The sequence below is a fragment of the Hemiscyllium ocellatum genome, chromosome 26, assembly GCF_020745735.1.
Source record: "Hemiscyllium ocellatum isolate sHemOce1 chromosome 26, sHemOce1.pat.X.cur, whole genome shotgun sequence".
Taxonomy (NCBI): Eukaryota; Metazoa; Chordata; class Chondrichthyes; order Orectolobiformes; family Hemiscylliidae; genus Hemiscyllium; species Hemiscyllium ocellatum.
The window spans coordinates 13,615,566-13,633,019 of record NC_083426.1 but is presented as its reverse complement, the minus strand read 5'-3'; the positions used below and the strand labels follow the sequence as shown (position 1 = coordinate 13,633,019).

Below are 17,454 nucleotides of genomic sequence, written 5' to 3'. Positions count from 1 at the left end.
TGCCTAACCTGCTGTGCTTTAACCAGCAACACATTTTCAGCTTCAGCAATCTAGGCTTTCAACCAGCCTCAATGATGACAGGCAGACATGGAACAGAGTTTCAGAGATACTGTATATTTCCATTATTCTCACAGAGCAATGGAACAGCATTAGGAAATAGCCTTTGCTAATGGCATTCTACTAAGGAACAGGTTGCTCTTCATGCCAGTAGAAATTCTGTGTTAGAGTTCACAATAAGCAATGGAGACCTTAGCCACGGATCACAGTTATAATGTAAAATATACCATCATCAGTTTGAAAACTGCAAACTCCCACGGACACCAAGAGAATAATGACCTGATCATCTGTTAGATGTTATTGGTTGAAAAATAAATGGTGTATTAGTTAGGACCCTGAAGAAAAGTCTCCTGGTCTTCAAAACGCAGCTATGAGCATAATAGCATACAGCAATGTCATTGAAGAGTCTGGACAGGTCTTCCTACAGTACAGTGATCCCTTTGTATTGTGCTGAATTGTTAGCCTAAGTTTTATGATCAATTTCTGGACTGGGTCTTGAATCTGCAACCTTCTGACTCAGAGCAAGAGAGCTACCATTTCAGCTGCACTTGGTACTTTCATTTGTTAACAACATGCAGGTACATGAGAAGATGCCACCAAGGTGACAAGCGCACCCCAGCACAGAGGGCAAGCCTGGTTTTCTGATGCAAAGCTGTTTAACAGAGAGAAATATCATTCTGAGAAATTTGAACTCAAGTTGTCCAGGCTGCGGGATTGAGCCCAAGATTGAATAACATCTTTTGCAAGCACCATTCAGACATGACAGTCTCCTGCCAACTCCTAGTGGTTCTAATTCCATTGCTTGAAATGTGGCACTAACAGTTATTTACTTGATAGGCTCGTTCAAGTTGGCCACAAGGCTTGGAATGTGTTGAATGGAAATCTCAGCTGCTGCATTAGTGCTCCTCTTCCTAAATTGATGCTGAGGGCTATTATTGAATTCTGGGTGGGATGGGGTGGGGTAGAGTAGGGAGGAGAGTGTCATGTGTCACAATCAGTGAAGGGTGGTGACTTGCTTAAATCTCGGTGCATAGTTACAAAAGTCCTCCCCTTGTGGCGGATGGACGGTGTTGGCATTTTATGTGCAGACTGCATGCAGGTGCCATTCATTCTAAAATGTGCAAATAGTTTGTGGGATTTTATTCATTTATTTTCGGAGATTTTTGCTGTGAATATATAGGACAGTTGCTGTATTCACTTTACAGCAGCATGGGGCTGCTCCTCTACAGTAACATGAGGTGATGCAGTGCATTACCAGCATTGCGAACCTCTACATCATCGATCTAAAATAAATAGACGTCAAATTAACAAACTCTATACTTTCCAGAAATGCGCATTCTATTTTTTATTTTAATCTCGAGACTCAGCTTCCAAATGTCAAAAGCCAACATGTATGACATCACTGGATGCATTAAACGCGAAACCTATTGGCCACCAAGTTTAATCACCAATATAATGACTGTGTTAAAGCTATTTTATTTAATATTCTCTTTGGATTTTGTGTGTGTCAGCAGTACTTTTAAACAGGCTCCAAAAATAAAGAGAGCACTGACAGACTTCAGACTGAAAATCTAGAAGCTCAGTTATTTTTAGTGTATCAATTCCTCACCCACGTGTTGGTTTAAGTTGATTAGAATGTTCCACCAGGCGACTCTCGACTGGACCTGGCCAGTTGTTCTCCTCGGCCTTCTGACTGGGATAGCCTCCCCGGCTCCAATAGCAACGACAGCGAGGGGGAGCTTGGAAGGGAGATGGGAGACTCTGCTCTCCAGGTCCCTGTATCCGATCTCTGGGAGGAAATTAGACCTCGGCTGGGACAGGGACTATTTCACTGGAATCAAGAGAGTGAGGAGGCTTTATTGCAATGTTGGCATCGGGTTTCACCTCCAAATCACGGCTGATGGACAAATTAATGGAGCACACACTGAAAACCAGTACAGTAGGTAGACAGCATCTTTTTCTTTCTTTTAAAAAAAATTCTAATCCAGTTACTGCTAACCAAATCTAATTCTTTGCAACCTTTTGTTAGACAAGCATCTATTTAGGCAATTTCGTGCAATGTACAGTCTGCAGGACTTAAAGAAGCATCATCTCTCTGTATTGGCCTACCTCCGAAGCAATAGGAAGTTATCCCAAACCATGCAGTCTTTTCTCGACTGAAGTGCCGCAGTCTTTCAACACGAGGAACAATCTCTTTTAAAAATGCCAGTCTGAATGGTTAAAAAATTTTGGTAGTCTGTAGTTGATGCATGATGGCTTATTACAATGACATAGCCGGTTCTATGCTTGGTAATGCCAGAAAAGTTGGCCAGTAATAGTACATGTAAACTTTGCTTGTGGTTTGCTTTAAGATTTTGAAGAGGTTAAATGCATTCGATAACTTGACTAGTCTTCAGCAGCATATGCAAAAAATGCTTTACATAGAAATGGAATAAGAAATGTGCTTAAAAATGGACATTTTGAAGAGAATAAGAGAAACCTGCAGAAGCGAAATGCTTGTTAACTTGCCTTATTTTTAATACTTAATGTGGCCGGTTGTTACACGTGGACCTTAGATAGTTAAATGCAAGTTGTGGACAAAAAGGATACTGTATAAATAGAGAGCAGAGCATGCCAGTTTGGCATTCCCCCTTCTTGTTTCCGGGTAGAACTGTTATTCTTGCATTTACTAGGAACAATTCTACACCTGTAACTTTTAAATTATTTGTAGACCTTGTAGTGAAGATGGACAGTTACTGGAAATTGAAAGAGTCTGGACATGGGCTGGCATTCAAGTCAACCTTATTGTGAATTGGCTTATGTACAAGGTTGGGTCAGCTGATGTTGAAAGGAATCAGGAACAGCAGTGAGTTTATTTGTGCCGCATTGCCGGCTCTATTTTATTCCAACCAGACTTTTTCCCCGCCACCTTCCCCCCCCCCCCCCCCCCCCTTCCAAAGCGCTCCTCTCCCAAGCACCACCCCCTTCTCAAATTTCCCATCCCCCAAAACGCTTGGTTAAAATTAGATTACATGTGAGGTTCCAATGTATGTCTCTGTGTAGTTGTGAAAAGGGTGCTGTTTGCAAAAAGACCATCCTTTTCTACGCAGTGTGGTTCAGGAGTTCAAATTCGTTGTGTATTTTATTTTCATGTTTCACCAACAGCAACCTTTTTTTTGTTAATACAGGTTTGTTTTATCAAGGCACTGAGATCTTTAAAGTCTATTTTGGTATTTGTAGCATTTTCAACCATTTTTGACACAGCTTTGTTTTTAATAAACACCAGAAATCCAGAAACATCAGGAATTTTTTTTCCCCTGTTTGCAATGCTGTCTTTTTTTAAAAATAAATTCCTGGGACATAGCTGGCTGACTGATTTAACAGGCAGAAAAATGTGTTGCTGGAAAAGCGCAGTAGGTCAGGCAGCATCCAAGGAGCAGAAGAATCGACATTTCGGGCATAAGCCCTTCAGGAATGAGGAGGGTGTGCCAAGCAGGCTAAGATAAAAGGTAGGGAGGAGAAACTTGGGGGAGGGGCGTTGGGAATGCAATAGGTGGAAGGAGGTTAAGATGAGGGTGATAGGCCGGAGAGGGGGTGGGGGCGGAGAGTCGGGAAGAAGATTGCAGGTCAGGAAGGTGGTGCTGAATCTGAGGGTTGGGACTGAGAAAAGGTAGGTGGAGGGGAAATGAGAAAGGTGGAGAAATCTGCATTCATCCCGTGTGGTTGGAGGGTTCCTAAGCGGAAGATGAGGCAATCTTCCCCCAGGCGTCGTGTTGACATAGTCTGGCGATGGAGGAGGCCGAGGACCTGCATGTCCTTGGCGGGGGGGGAGTTAAAGTGTTCAGCCACGGGGTGATTGGGTTGGTTGGTGCAGGTTTCCTAAAGGTGTTCACTGAAACGTTCCGCTAGTAGGCGGCCTGTCTCCCCACTGTAGAGGAGGCCACATCGGGTGCAGCAAATGCAGTAAATGCTGTCTGTGGAAGTGCAGGTGAATTTGTGATGGATATGGAAAGATCCCTTGGGGCCTTGGAGGGAAGTGAGAGGGGAGGTGTGGGCGCAAGTTTTGCATTTCTTGCGGTTGCAGGGGAAGGTGCCGGGAGGTTGGGTTGGTGGGGGGTGTGGACCTGACGAGGGAGTTGCAGTGGGAGTGGTCTTTCCGGAACGCTGATAGGGGAGGGAAATATATCCCTGGTGGTGGGGTCTGTTTGGAGGTGGCAGAAATGACGGCGGATGATACGATGTATGTGGAGGTTGGTGGGGTGATAGGTGATGACCAGTGGGGTTCTGTCCTGGTGGCGGTTGGAGGGGCGGGGTTCAAGAGCGGAGGAGCGGGAAGTGGAGGAGATGCGGTGGAGGGCATCGTCAACCACGTTTGAGGGGAAACTTGCGGTCTTTGAAGAAGGAAACCATCTGGGTTGTTCGGTAGTGGAATTGGTCCTCCTGGGAGCAGATGTGGCGGAGGCGAAGGATTTGGGAATATGGGATGGTGTTTTTACAGGGGGCAGGGTGGGAGGAGGTGTAATCTAGGTAACTGTAGGAGGCAGTCAGTTTATAATAAACGTCCGTATTAAGTCTGTCGTCCGAGATAGAAATGGAGAGATCTAGGAAGGGAAGGGAGGAGTCTGAGATGGTCCAGGTAAATTTGAGGTCGTGGTGGAAGGTGTTAGTAAAGTGGATGAACTGTTCAATCTCCTCATGGGAGCACGAGGCAGCGCCGATACAGTAATCGATGTAGCGGAGCAAAAGGTGGGGGGTAGTGCCAGTGTAGCTGCGGAGGGTGGACTGTTCCACATATCCGACGAAGAGGCAGGCATAGCTGGGGCCCATGCAGGTGCCCATGGCAACTCCTTTAGTTTGGAGTAAGTGGGAGGATTGGAAAGAGAAGTTGTTCAGAGTGATGACCAGTTCAGTCAGTCGAAGGAGGGTGTCAGTGGAAGGGTACTGGTTGATTCAGCGGGAAAGGAAGAAGCGGAGGGCTTTGAGGCCTTTGTGATGGGGGTCACGAAGGCCTCAAAGCCCTCCGCTTCTTCTCCTGCATCTGCAGTCCTCACTTTCTCCTAGTTGATTTAACAGGCAGTGGAGATGCTGGTGTTAGACTAGAGTGGTCAAAGTTGAAAATAACGTAACGTCAGATTGTAGTCCAAAAGGTTTATTTGGAAATACAGTACAAGCTTTCAGAGCGCTGCTCCTTCATCAGGTAGCTAGCTGACGAAGGAACAGTGCTCCGAAAGCTTGTACTTCCAAATAAGCCTTTTGGATTATAACCTGGTATTTAGTTATTTTCAAGGTTGGCTTAACAGGGACATTTCAGAGGGCAGTTAGGAGTCAACCACATATCTGTGGGCCTGGATTAATAGGTAGGCTAGCGCAATTAAAGATGGCACATTTCCTTCCTTAAAACCACGAGGGGCTGCGATAGGATGAGTAGCCAAGGTGTCTCCCCAGAGTAGCAGAGTCCAAAACTAGATGGCATAAGTTTAAGGTGGGAGGGGAAAGATTTAAGAAACCTAAGGGACAACTACTTCCATGCAGAGGGTGGTACGTTTATGGAATGAATTGCCAGTGCAAGTGGTGGAGGCTGGTACAATTACAACACTTAAAAAAAAACACACGTCTGGATGGGTATATGCATAGAAAGGGTTTAAAGGGATATGGGCCAAATGCTGGCAAAAGGGACTAGGATGTCTGGTCAGCTTGGATGAGTAGGATCAAAGGGTTTGTTTCCTTGCTGTACAGCTCTATGGCAGTAAAACAGACAGATGTTTGCAACAATCCACAATTGTTACATGGTCAATTGTAATGGTCAGCTTTTAACTCCAGATTTTCATTGATTCAATTTCATTATCTGCTGTGATAGAAACCCCATGGCATTAACCTGGACGCCTGGATTACTAATCCGATGACAATACCACCACCATCTTGCAACATGTAGGGGCATCCTAAGAATACATACTGTGAGGCTGAAGCACACTTGCAGCTCGCAATGATTCAATTTATCTTTTGACATTTCCCTTGATAAATACTGAACATAAATGCTTGACATTTATTTATTAATAATCTATGTGGAGAATGTATTGGTGCTGAATCCTGAGAAAGAAATCAAAAGCAGATGCTAATTTAAATTAACATCCAACACTCTCTGCATGAATAGAGTAGCCCCATGATTCTGATGGTTGGAGTCAGTGCCCAACTCTCTACCTGCTTCTCATCAGCAATTCCTTTGACTCCTTAGCCATTTTTTTCTCTCTCTCTTGGCACTGTCTTCATCTATTTGATTCAGTCCTTTCCCTCCCCAGCTCGATCCCCTCATTAGCAGAAATACCACCACTTTCTGGCTGCTTTCAGTTCTGATGAAGAGTCACTGGACGTGAAACGTTAAGTCTTACCTCGCCACAGGCACTGTCAAACCTGTTGAGTTTCTCCAGCACTTTGTTTTTTTGTTTCTGCCATAATTCTTGTTAACCTTCTCTACAACCTTTTCAAAGTTAATGTGTCATTTCTGAAGCGTCCTGACTAAAATTACATACAAATCCAATGGTTTCATTAAACACATGAGCTGGCATGGCTGCTCAGTGTTTGGCACTGCTGCCTGAGGGATCTGGGTTCATTTCCAGCCTCCGGTGACTCTGCCTGTGGAGAGTTTGCACATTCTACCTGTGTCTGTGTGGCTGCCTTCCAGGTGCTCTGGTTTCCTTCCACAGTCACAGATGTGCAGGTTAGATGGATTGGCCATGCTACATTGCCCATAGTGTTCAGGTATGTGCAGGCTAAGTGGGTTAGCTGTGGAAAATGTGAGGTTAAAGAGTGGTGGTGGGAGTGTTCTGGGTGGGATGTCTTCAGAGGGCCAGTGTGGACTCAATGGGCAACATGGCCTGTTTCACACTGTAGGGATTCTATGATGACATTTTGATAGCAGAAACAAATAACTAGGCAGGCATTTACATAGCACCATGAACCCTACAGGTTTGTTTAATGACCCATTCGATGACTCCTAAGGTGTGATTACCAATCTCAAAATTACTCCCATATATTTGTTATACGTAACTGGGGATTCAGGCTTTTGAATTGTTACTGGGGTCTGAAGTGGGTTTAATGGCAGGTACTGAACACCAAGAAGATCAGCTCTGTGATTTTAAAAAAAGGAAGATTAACAATAATAATGCAATAATGAAATGTCCAAAGAAGGATATCCTACGGTTGATTATTCAGTAATAACAATTGCTGGAATGGACAGTTGAGCAAGCCTGGAGTCTTCATCAATCTGAATCAAAGGGACGATAGCTGGAATAACCTAAGAATGGGAATTCACCTTGCATTTTGCTACCTTCTGCCAATTGATTGACAATATGTTGATTCTCATTGAGGGTGCATTTGATTTTGGGCCAGATCGAAATTAACCTTTGACGTTATTACCCAATTTCAAAATTACCCCCATGTGTTGGTTGATATTTATGGGGTATGGGCATCTCGAGCTGGGCCAGCATTTATTACTCATTCCTAGTTGCCTTTGAGGAAGTGATGGTGATCTGCCTTCTCTGAACCACTGAAGTCCATTTTGATTAGATATACCCAAAATATCACTCGAGGGAGTTCCAGGATGGTGAGTGGTTTAGAGGGGTCCTTGCAGGTGATTGTGCTCCCATGTATCTGCTTTCCTTACCCTTCCAGTTGGGAGTATTTGTATGTTTGGAAGGAATTGACTAAGGATCTTGGGTGAAATTCTACAGTTCATCTTCTAGATAGTACACACTGGTGCTACTGAACACTGGTGGGGGAGGGAGTGAATATGGTGCCAATCAAGTGGGTTGGTTTGTCCTGGATGGTATCAAGTTCTTGAGTGTTATTGAAGTTGCACTCATCCAGACAAGTGGGGAGCATTCATCATACACCTGCCTTGTCCTTTGGAGAGTCAGCAAGAAAGATACTTACTGCAAGATTCATAGCCTCTAATCTGTTCTTGTAGCCATAGTGTTTATATGTCTAGGCCAGGGATTTTTCTGGTCAATGGCAGTATCTAGGATGTTGTTAGTTGGGGACTCGGCTATGGTGTCGCCACTGAATGTCAAGGGGCATTGGATTCTTCCTGGCACTTGTCTAATGCAAATATTGCTTAACACTTGTCAGCACAAAACTGGGTATTGTCCAGGTCTTGGACTATTTTGGACATGGACCCATTCATTATTTGAGGAGATGTGACAGATGCTGAATATTGTGCAATCATCAGTGAACATCCTAACTCTCTACCTTTTGGTGGAAGGAAGGGCAATTGACAAAGCAGCTAAAGATGCTTGGGCCTAAGATAGATTCCCTGAGGAACTCTTGCAATAACATCCAATGGCTGAAATGACTTCCAACAACCTTGACTATCTTTTTCTGTGCTAGATATGAGTCCAACAAATGGAGAATATTCCCTGATTGCAGTTGCCTCTAGTTTTGCTAGAGTCCTTGATGCCACACTTGGTCAAATATAGCCTTGATGTCAAGGGCTATCACTAACACCTCACCTTTAATATTTAAGACCCAGCGAGACAAGATATTTTTGCAAGTAATCATGACATAAAGAATTATCCACCCAAAAGTACAAACCTGTATAATTACTTTTATAAATGACCCTCTTCCATGGAAATAGCATGAAATTCTTAAACCATAAAAGATTCATGATAAAGAAAACTTTATAAGAAGAGTTTGGTGGCTGTCCTCCTGGCTCCGATGTCAGCAGCTGGGTGCGAATATAATGGCCCAGATCAGTTGGTTGTTGTAGAGCTTGTACAATCCTTATTGGTATCAATGGAGTGGAAATCTGGTATGTTTTTACTAAAAGACCAGTGCCAGGTTACCACCCAGACTGTGAAGATAGAAATCTTTCTTTATCACAGTCTGTTCCTTTCCCTACGGCACATGTATGGCCCATATGCAGGATTTTTTGTTTTCTGCAGAAATAGTTTGTCTTGTTCACTCTTTTTATCTGTTCCTCTTCACGTTCCTTTCTAATGACTTGATTTTAGTCTTCGTCTATTTCCAGTTCTGTTCTGTCTTTGTTGCCATATCAGTCTGAGGTCCTTCATTTTGTAAAAGGAATGGAGGTTGAGAAGTTTCTTGCTGGAGACTTTGAACTATGGAGATCTGAATCTGAATGTAAAGATGCTTCACTTGTGGGAGAGGCAGGGAGTCATAGATATAAGATAGTTAGAAATTAATTCTGCAAGAAGTGTGGGAGAAATGTCTTTACTCAATGTTTAGAATGTGGAACTTACCTCTATCACTTCATGAGATAGTAATAGCACAGATATATGTAAGGGGAAGTTGATAACTACATGAAGGAGAAAGTTGTAAGAATGATAATGTGACATGAAATGAGAGGAGGCTTGTGAGAGGAACCAACAATTCCACTGAAAAGCCGGTTTCTGCACTGAAAAATGTTACATAGGATCTTTCAGCTTATGGGAGGAAAGAACTCTAACGTTGTTTGGCAAGAGTTGAGGAACTCTCATGTTGAGTTAGGGAGCAGCACAGGAAGAATCTCAAATGTGGGAATCTTATTTTGCCATGTAGGCAGAGGGAGGGGATGGCATTGAGAGCGTTTGAAAATCAGCGTGCTCAATAGAAGATAAGAGAACGCAGAGGTCATTCTGTGAGCATGATCTTGATATTTCCACTCTTTCTCCATCCATGACTCCCATTCCTCACCAGGCAATTTTGGATTGCTTTGACCCTGGCTGTTTGACTGGGTTCAGCTGATCTTTGTTTTGTACGGACAGTAGGTGGTAGTAGAGCCTTAGCCTTGGACTTGGTCCCCACTCCAAATAGGGTCTGGAAATTGTGTGCCTCTAAATCACGAGTGACACACCGTGCAAGCAGACCTTTACCCTAGTTGGCCTCTTGTCAAAAACATTAATCAAATCAACTGCAGAGGCTGCAGACATAAACCTATCTAAACTACATGGAAGTTTTTAGCTGCATTTTCCTGAACCATTTCCTGGTTTTGGCTCTTTATGGCTAATATCTGTCTAGTTTTAGACAAATTTAAAACTGTTTTACATGAGGAAAATCCTGATCATGTAAATGAGCAAAAAATCAAGCTTCAATCTTCTAATTGGAAGAAATGTAAAGCTGAATCTTCACATGAATTAATAATGGGAATCTGGAACTATAAGGGTGGTTGACGCAGAAGTCCTCATAACATTTAAGAGGTATTTAGATGTGCACTTGTGATTTTTAACTTTGTACACACCAGTCCAACACCAGCATCTCCAAATTATGATACCAAGACATAGAAAGCTCTGGGCCCAGTTCTGGAAAATGAGATTAGACTAGTTTAGATTAAATTTGATTAGATTACTTAGTGTGGAAACAGGCCCTTCGGTCCAACAAGTCCACACCGACCCGCAACCCACCCATACCCCTACATTTACCCCTTTACCTAACACTATGGGCAATTTAGCATGGCCAATTCACCTGACCTGCACATCTTTGGACTGTGGGAGGAAACCGGAGCACCCGGAGGAAACCTACACAGACACGGGGAGAATGTGCAAACTCCACAGTGTCAGTCGCCTGAGTCGGGAATGCTTAGTTAGATGCTTGTTTTTGACTGGTGTGGACGCAATGGGCCGAAGGGCCTTTTTCTGTGCTATAGATCTCCTTGAGAGCCTGAAATTAATGTAGGAACGGAGAATATCTCTTTTTGAATAATCACTGCTGCTGTATGAGCTGTGTAGAGAGTCCCAATAAAATATCCCTATACAATCCTGCAAAGAGCCAACATCTTGATTAATGGAGGTGGTGAGGAGCTAAGAAACTTGTATGTAATTTGTCATGACAGTAACGTCAAACACTAGAGACATACTGATATTTTTGTAATTAATGGAATGACTCTATGAATGCCATCAGCATTCGGAATCATGTGTTGTCATGTTAAGGAAATATTTCTCTGGAGGGACAGCTTGCAATGCAGAGCGAAACTTTCAATGTGGGTTTAGTTCCCACACCAACTGATATTACCGTGAAGGACTCTCCTTCTCAAGCTCTCCCCTCACCTGAGGTGTGGTGACCCTCAGGTTAAAGCACTACTAGTCACCTTTGTTTAATGAAGGAGCACCCCAATGGCCTGGTAGGATTATGGCAACTTTTATCTTTACTTATAGTATCATGTGACTCCTACTGTTGAATACATACAAAGAAGGAGTCACCTTGACCTATTTCTAGAGTGTTCTTTTGTCAGCGGAGGAGGATGGGAGTTGATTTCCAGACACTTAACTCAGCGTGCCATACTGTGGTTGGTTGCAATATGTCCCTAGTCCTCCATACAGGAGTGATCAGCGGCTCTGTGCAACACCACTGTGACAAGATACTATGAATCACAGATACTTCACAAAATATAGGAAGAAAACATGGTCAAGATTGTCATTTTGGATGAGATCCCACACCTTCTGGCAGATGGTTCCCTCGTGACATTGATGAAAATTTCTCTGCCAGATGTATATTCAAATTTTCCATTTCCTTAAATAACCTAAAATGGTATTTAGTCAGCTTGACAGGAGTCTTGCCTAACAGTCGAATAGTCAGTGGGTAACCATTGTTCTCTGAGGATGTTTATTAAGTGCCTTCGGTTATTTAGATACCCATTCCCCAGGTTTCAAGTCCCCAAACTCAAGCCAACAGCCATGAGTCAGACTGTCTATCACTCATCAATGCCACATCAGAAGTCCAGGATTTCCGAGAGACCCCAGGTTGAAGGTGACTGAGGATGGGATCTAGACCGTGCAGTGGGATCTTTATGAGAAATAGGTAACTGGGGGTCAGAGGCAAGAGCAGGAATTAGCTTTTGAAAGCACTTCCATCCCTTCAGGATGCCAGGTCCTTTGGTCAGGATAAGGGTTGCTGATAAAGAGGAGTTTCCTCTTCATTCAGGAAGCTGCTTTCAGAAATCTAATGGATGGGCCTGATTGACATCTCACTTAGAATACCATATCAGCTGTTCTGCACTCCTACTTTAATCAAGAGAGGTTTAACCACACCAAGGGACTGACACATCGCCCATGAGTTAGTGGGCATGGTCAATAAGTTGTTAAGTTATTAAGCATTAAATCCAGCTCCTTATTTTATGAAAGACAAAGTCTCATAAGATGGCCGACTGAATTCCTCTGGAAGAAAATACAATGTGGCAAGAAACGTTGTAGGCTGTTGTAGGTGTTGGCATCATTTTATTGCCACCACGGTGCTGACTGGGGATAAAAACTAACAGCACAATGAAGGCAATTGGAATGCTCAGTATCTGTTGACCCATAAAGCTGGATGTGTAACTGCATGAAAGCCTGGAGACAGAGACATGGTGAAGCCATGGCCATTCATCATGGGAGATTAGTGCTTCTTACAGTTACCCAAAATGTTGATCAAAGAATGAAACAGTTATCTGGGCAGGGAAACTAGAACTTTGTGCTTAAGGCTTCTGGCCCTTCAGGAAAGTTATTGTACAGAGAAGGCATGGACAAAGAAAGTAACATCTTATCAGGAGATCACATTAGGATGTTCCCTTTCTGCATAAAGTAAGAAATATACCTATTTTATTGATAGTTCACTTTAAACTCAGGAAGGTGAGAGAATTCTGAAGTGGAAGAATGAAGTATGTATGCTGTAACGCCCAGTGATAAAATAAACAACTGAGGAAGTCTTTTCTGTAGATGTTGGGATGTATTTGGAATTATTAGTTTTGGCATTCAGCATGCTCATTTTAAGTTGTTTCAATGTTGAAATAAACCTTATAAACTTGGGTTTATCTTTTTCAAAAAAAAAGCAAACTAAAGGTGGAATAAATTGCAGTAATTGTATATGGATAGCATAAGAAATCATGCAACATTGATTGCTAAACACGGTATGGATGGAGGAGGAGTAATTGAATGATATTCGTGTTCAGAAACTTTGACACGAGTGGTTATGAATGATCTTTCTTTTTTATATTTTGATTTCTTGTCCTGGAGTGGGACTTGAACCTGAAGCTTCAGCACAAGATCTCCATTATAACAATGATGACACTTCAAAATATTACAGGTATTCCCTAGTTTGTGAAAATGGTCTATTCATGAGTATGTTTGCCAGAAGGAGCACAATATGAAGGAGCCATTTGTTAAGTATAGGAAATATTTGTATGTTAGATCTTTTAAAATTACAACCTGTATGTAATTGTGCTCATGTCTATGAGCATTCATAAGTCAGGCATTCGTTCAGGGAACCATCTGCGCTGTGAAATACTTCAGGATGTTTTAAGTGCAAAGTTTCTATATTTTGCACTTTTATGCCAATAGCAGTTACAGCCGTTATTACTATAGTTCAACATAATTGGTATTTCAGGTACCTTTGCATGACCTTGTTTGATTTCAGAAGGCAGTGCATTAAGCTACAGTATAACAGACAAATTTGTATGAAAGAAATGGCTGAGTGAACAGATATTGTGACACTGTGCAGTTACAGTAGAAACAGCTGAACTATTCCCTAAAACAGTAAGTAACAACTCATTGCATAATGACATTAAAATACAGCGTAAGCTAGATGTGACACCAAGGGGCTGGTTTTCAACTGATATCCACTTTATTATCACCTGAAAGAACAGCTGTGGATGATTAAAAGGAGGGTGTTAAACATAGATTTTGCACATCCAGGATCAATCTCGACAATTTTAAGGCCGATCTGTACGTGACCCATCAGTGTTGGGTATGAGAGAGGTTCAGACCATGCATTTACATACTTAAGCTAAAATTGAAACAAAAAGCCCTGTCTGTGATTCTGATGTGCAAGAGGCCAGATTGTGACCAGACAGGTTCAACCTATTTGTACCAGGCCCTGATGAAGCCTGATCGGGGATCCTTAAAGAAACCATCAGATGTCTGCTCAGAAACTTCCAAAACCACTTTTTAGTTTGTGTTTTGTGGACTCAGAAATGGCCGAAATACTCCCCCTCACTCCATTAAAAAATGCTGCTCCCTCCCTGACTGACAGACCCCTCACCTTGGAATCATTTGCACCTGACTCCCCTCACCTACCCCCAGCCAGACATGCCTTCCATAGGCCTGACCTTTCTGTCTGCCTGGAGAGGACCAGCAGGTTTCCCGCTGTCTCGTGAGTTGGAAGCTGAGTGCAGCTTTCTTTTTTGGTGCCCACAGCTCACTTGTGGGATTTGAACTTGAAAATAGTCTCTGCCTACTAACCATAGCTTTGGGTGGATATTGTAGTCACACTGTCAGTTAAAAACATTTAAATATTAAACCTTTTTGTGAGAGTTTGTTGTTGGCGCTCTCTCTCTCTGTCTGTCTCTCTCTGTCTGTCTCTCTCTGTCTGTCTCTCTGTCTGTCTCTCTGTCTGTCTCTCTGTCTGTCTCTCTCTGTGTGTGTGTCTCTCTCTGTCATTTTCTCATAGCTTAGTTGGAGGAGAGACTGAATAGATTGGGATTATATTCATTGCAATTTAGAAGAATGAGGGGGAATTCTATAGAAACATTCATAAAATTATGAAAGGAATATATAAGATAGAAATAGAGACTGGCGAGTGAAACAGTTTCAAAAAGTATCTGGGACAAAGTCGCTTTAAGTACTCTCCTCTTAAAATGCAAAAAGACTAAGCAATCAAACACCGTTATCAATAAAGCAGACAAAATGCTTGGATTGGAGTTAAAGAACTTGATTCCTTCCTCAGGCACATAATGTGACAATCAAATTTGTCAATGTAGACAAATTGTTGAGCACTTCCTGAAAGCATCTCGTTTTAACCCCTTCTGGAGACAGGATAGAAACAGTTCGATGCGTCAGAGGTTAAAATAATTATTACTTGGTGCTTAAAAAATAAAACTTTATTGCAAATGTGACAATTTTATCCCTCACCCAGACAGACTAAGGCTGGAACATTATATATATTTTGTTATAATATTGCTTGAATCTACTTTAGTGTATTTTAGCCACATTTAGATTCTGATTTGGAAAAAAAAGACCTATTAAAAATCATTGGAATTTTGACTTTCTTAATTTTCTTATCTTTCATTTCCAGTAATCTAAACTATTGAAAATTTCTTCTGGTGTGCAATTTGACAGCCAACATGAGCGGGACTACAATTAAAGTAGTCAATCAATTGTAAATTGTAGGGTAAACCCTGAAGATCTGATTAGGCATTATAATTAATGCAAGTTTATGCATTGCATCAAAATTGTAAATGATCTGAACTTAATAGTCCTGGGATAATTAACAGTTCAATGCTCTAGCAGTCGATTTACAAGGTTTGGAACTGAAACTAGAAATTAAAGGACAGTTATTTGAGTAAGGAGGCTTGAACACTAGTTTGAGATGAGTTTTACTCGGCACACCACAAAGAAACCCAGAAATATCATTCATACGGAATGTGAGAATGCCCAACACTGGTATGAAATAATTCAATCAATTGCTTTAATTCCATCATTGCAAATGAAGTGATAAAGATTAATTGTGTTACTGAGAGTAACATCTATCGATTATATTTATTTCATATATTTAGGTCTCTTAATGATTTCTACAGTGGAGTTGGGAGTTGTCAGTCTGTATGGAATGAAAGCCCACGCCTTCATCGCAATGAATAGCAAGGGCCGACTGTATGCAACGGTAAGTGAATTAAACATGTACTGATCTCCAGTTGTAAAATATGGAATTATCCAAAAAAAAACTTGCATTTGTATCATCAGCTTAATAACCTATTTCCATCCCAGTTGCTCAAACTACACGCTGCTCCCTGGTGAATGACAGAGGGAATGATTAATGTGACCCTTTATTTGTCACCAGGATAAATATTCTGTTTGGGTCTTTAACATTTTACTGAGCAATTATATCAAATAGCACTGATTTTACCAGACCATTGTAAAGAGGCAAGTTTTCACTAAATAAGATGAAGAGTTGAAAAAATGACGATCAATTAATAACTGATTCTGACTATAAAGGTTTGAAACTGTACAGCTATTTTGATACATATTTGTTTGATAATTCAGATAGACAAAATAATATTTGCATGTTTAATTCTACAAGCTATATTATTGCACAGTTAGGTGGCAAAGGGAAATAGTAAATACGGAAAGGGGAATACAGATATTTTCTAATCAACCTATCATTATAAACTATCTAGAGCAGGTGGAACTTTCACCCAGGCTTCTTGGCTGAGAGGCAAGGACACTATCACTGAGTCACTTGAGCCTGGGGGGGGCCAGAATGCAGAACCAATTGTACAATACTGTGAAGCTCGCTCCTTGCCTCTCAAGATGTCCCTTGCCTTTCCTCCATATCACCATCGATGGCATGGATAAGGTTGATAACTCACTGACCATCACAAGCACCTACTCCAAAATGTCGCTCTACAATCTGTTGTTATATTTGCTTCAACTCCACACAACAGATGTGCACTACTATCAAAATCAGCGTAAATTCAGCCTTATATGTTTGTAGTGAGTGCTGAGGAGAAGCTCTGCTTATCCCAGTGGCACAGTGGTTAGCATGGCGGCCTCATTGTGCCAGGGACCTGGGTTTGATTCCACCCTCCAGCAACTGTCTGTGTGAACTCTGAGTGCTCGGTTCCTCCCACAGACCAAAGATGTGCAGGCTAGATGGATTAGCCATGGGAAATGCAGGGTTACAGGGATAGGGTAGGTGGGGTGCTCTTCGAAAGGTCAGTGTGGACTCGATGGTACTGTTTTGAGAGGTTAGGTAAGATGCCGGACCTCATTGCAGATACAATAAATGCGAATGATCATCAATGGACACTTTTTAAAATTTCTTTTTTTAAAAAAACTCTCTTTCAGGTGAACTTCAATAATGAATGCGAATTTAGAGAAATACTCTTGCCAAATCGCTACAATGTGTATGAATCAAAGACGTACCCAGGGATGTACATCGCATTGAGCAAATATGGAAGAGCAAAGAGAGGAAGCAAAGTTTCACCCATCCTGAGAGTTACTCATTTTTTGCCTAGATTGTAAAGAAATGGGGCAACTGGTGCCTATTCCACTAGAAGTATCACCAGACATCATTTTCATGGAAGTAGAATTGCAGAAAAGTATACCATGTACAGGACATACATAGATAAATGTTAAGTTATTAACTTATGTGGAAACAGCGTAACCTGTAAATATGTATTACTTTTTGTAGTTATTTGACACAAGTGAGCTACTTCATAAATGCTGCTTTTTTAAAAAAAAAAGTATGATTTGGGGCATAGTAAAAGAGTCACCTACTGTATTCGTTGGATTAGATTGTCAGCCCCAGAACAACAAGTTAATTCAGAGACCAGTTATCAGTTGCGAAAGGAAATAGTATAGTGTATGACCTAATTTCCTGCATCAAAGGAAAAAAAATGAAGTAAATTAAAAATGTGCAAACTGCCTCACATCAAAGTGACCTCTGACCTTTAAACCAGCT

At 41.8% G+C, this 17,454-nt stretch overlaps 1 protein-coding gene across 1 annotated transcript; it reads left to right on the top strand.

Moving 5' to 3' along the window:
- The first annotated feature begins 1,930 nt into the window (after positions 1–1,930).
- On the top strand, positions 1,931–17,237 carry LOC132828171 (fibroblast growth factor 6-like). Its single transcript, XM_060845100.1, has 3 exons — positions 1,931–2,000; positions 15,551–15,654; positions 16,839–17,237. The coding sequence occupies exons 1-3, from the start codon at positions 1,958–1,960 to the stop codon at positions 17,013–17,015; spliced, it is 324 nt and encodes a 107-aa protein (XP_060701083.1). The 5' UTR covers positions 1,931–1,957; the 3' UTR covers positions 17,016–17,237.
- The last annotated feature ends 217 nt before the right edge of the window (positions 17,238–17,454 follow it).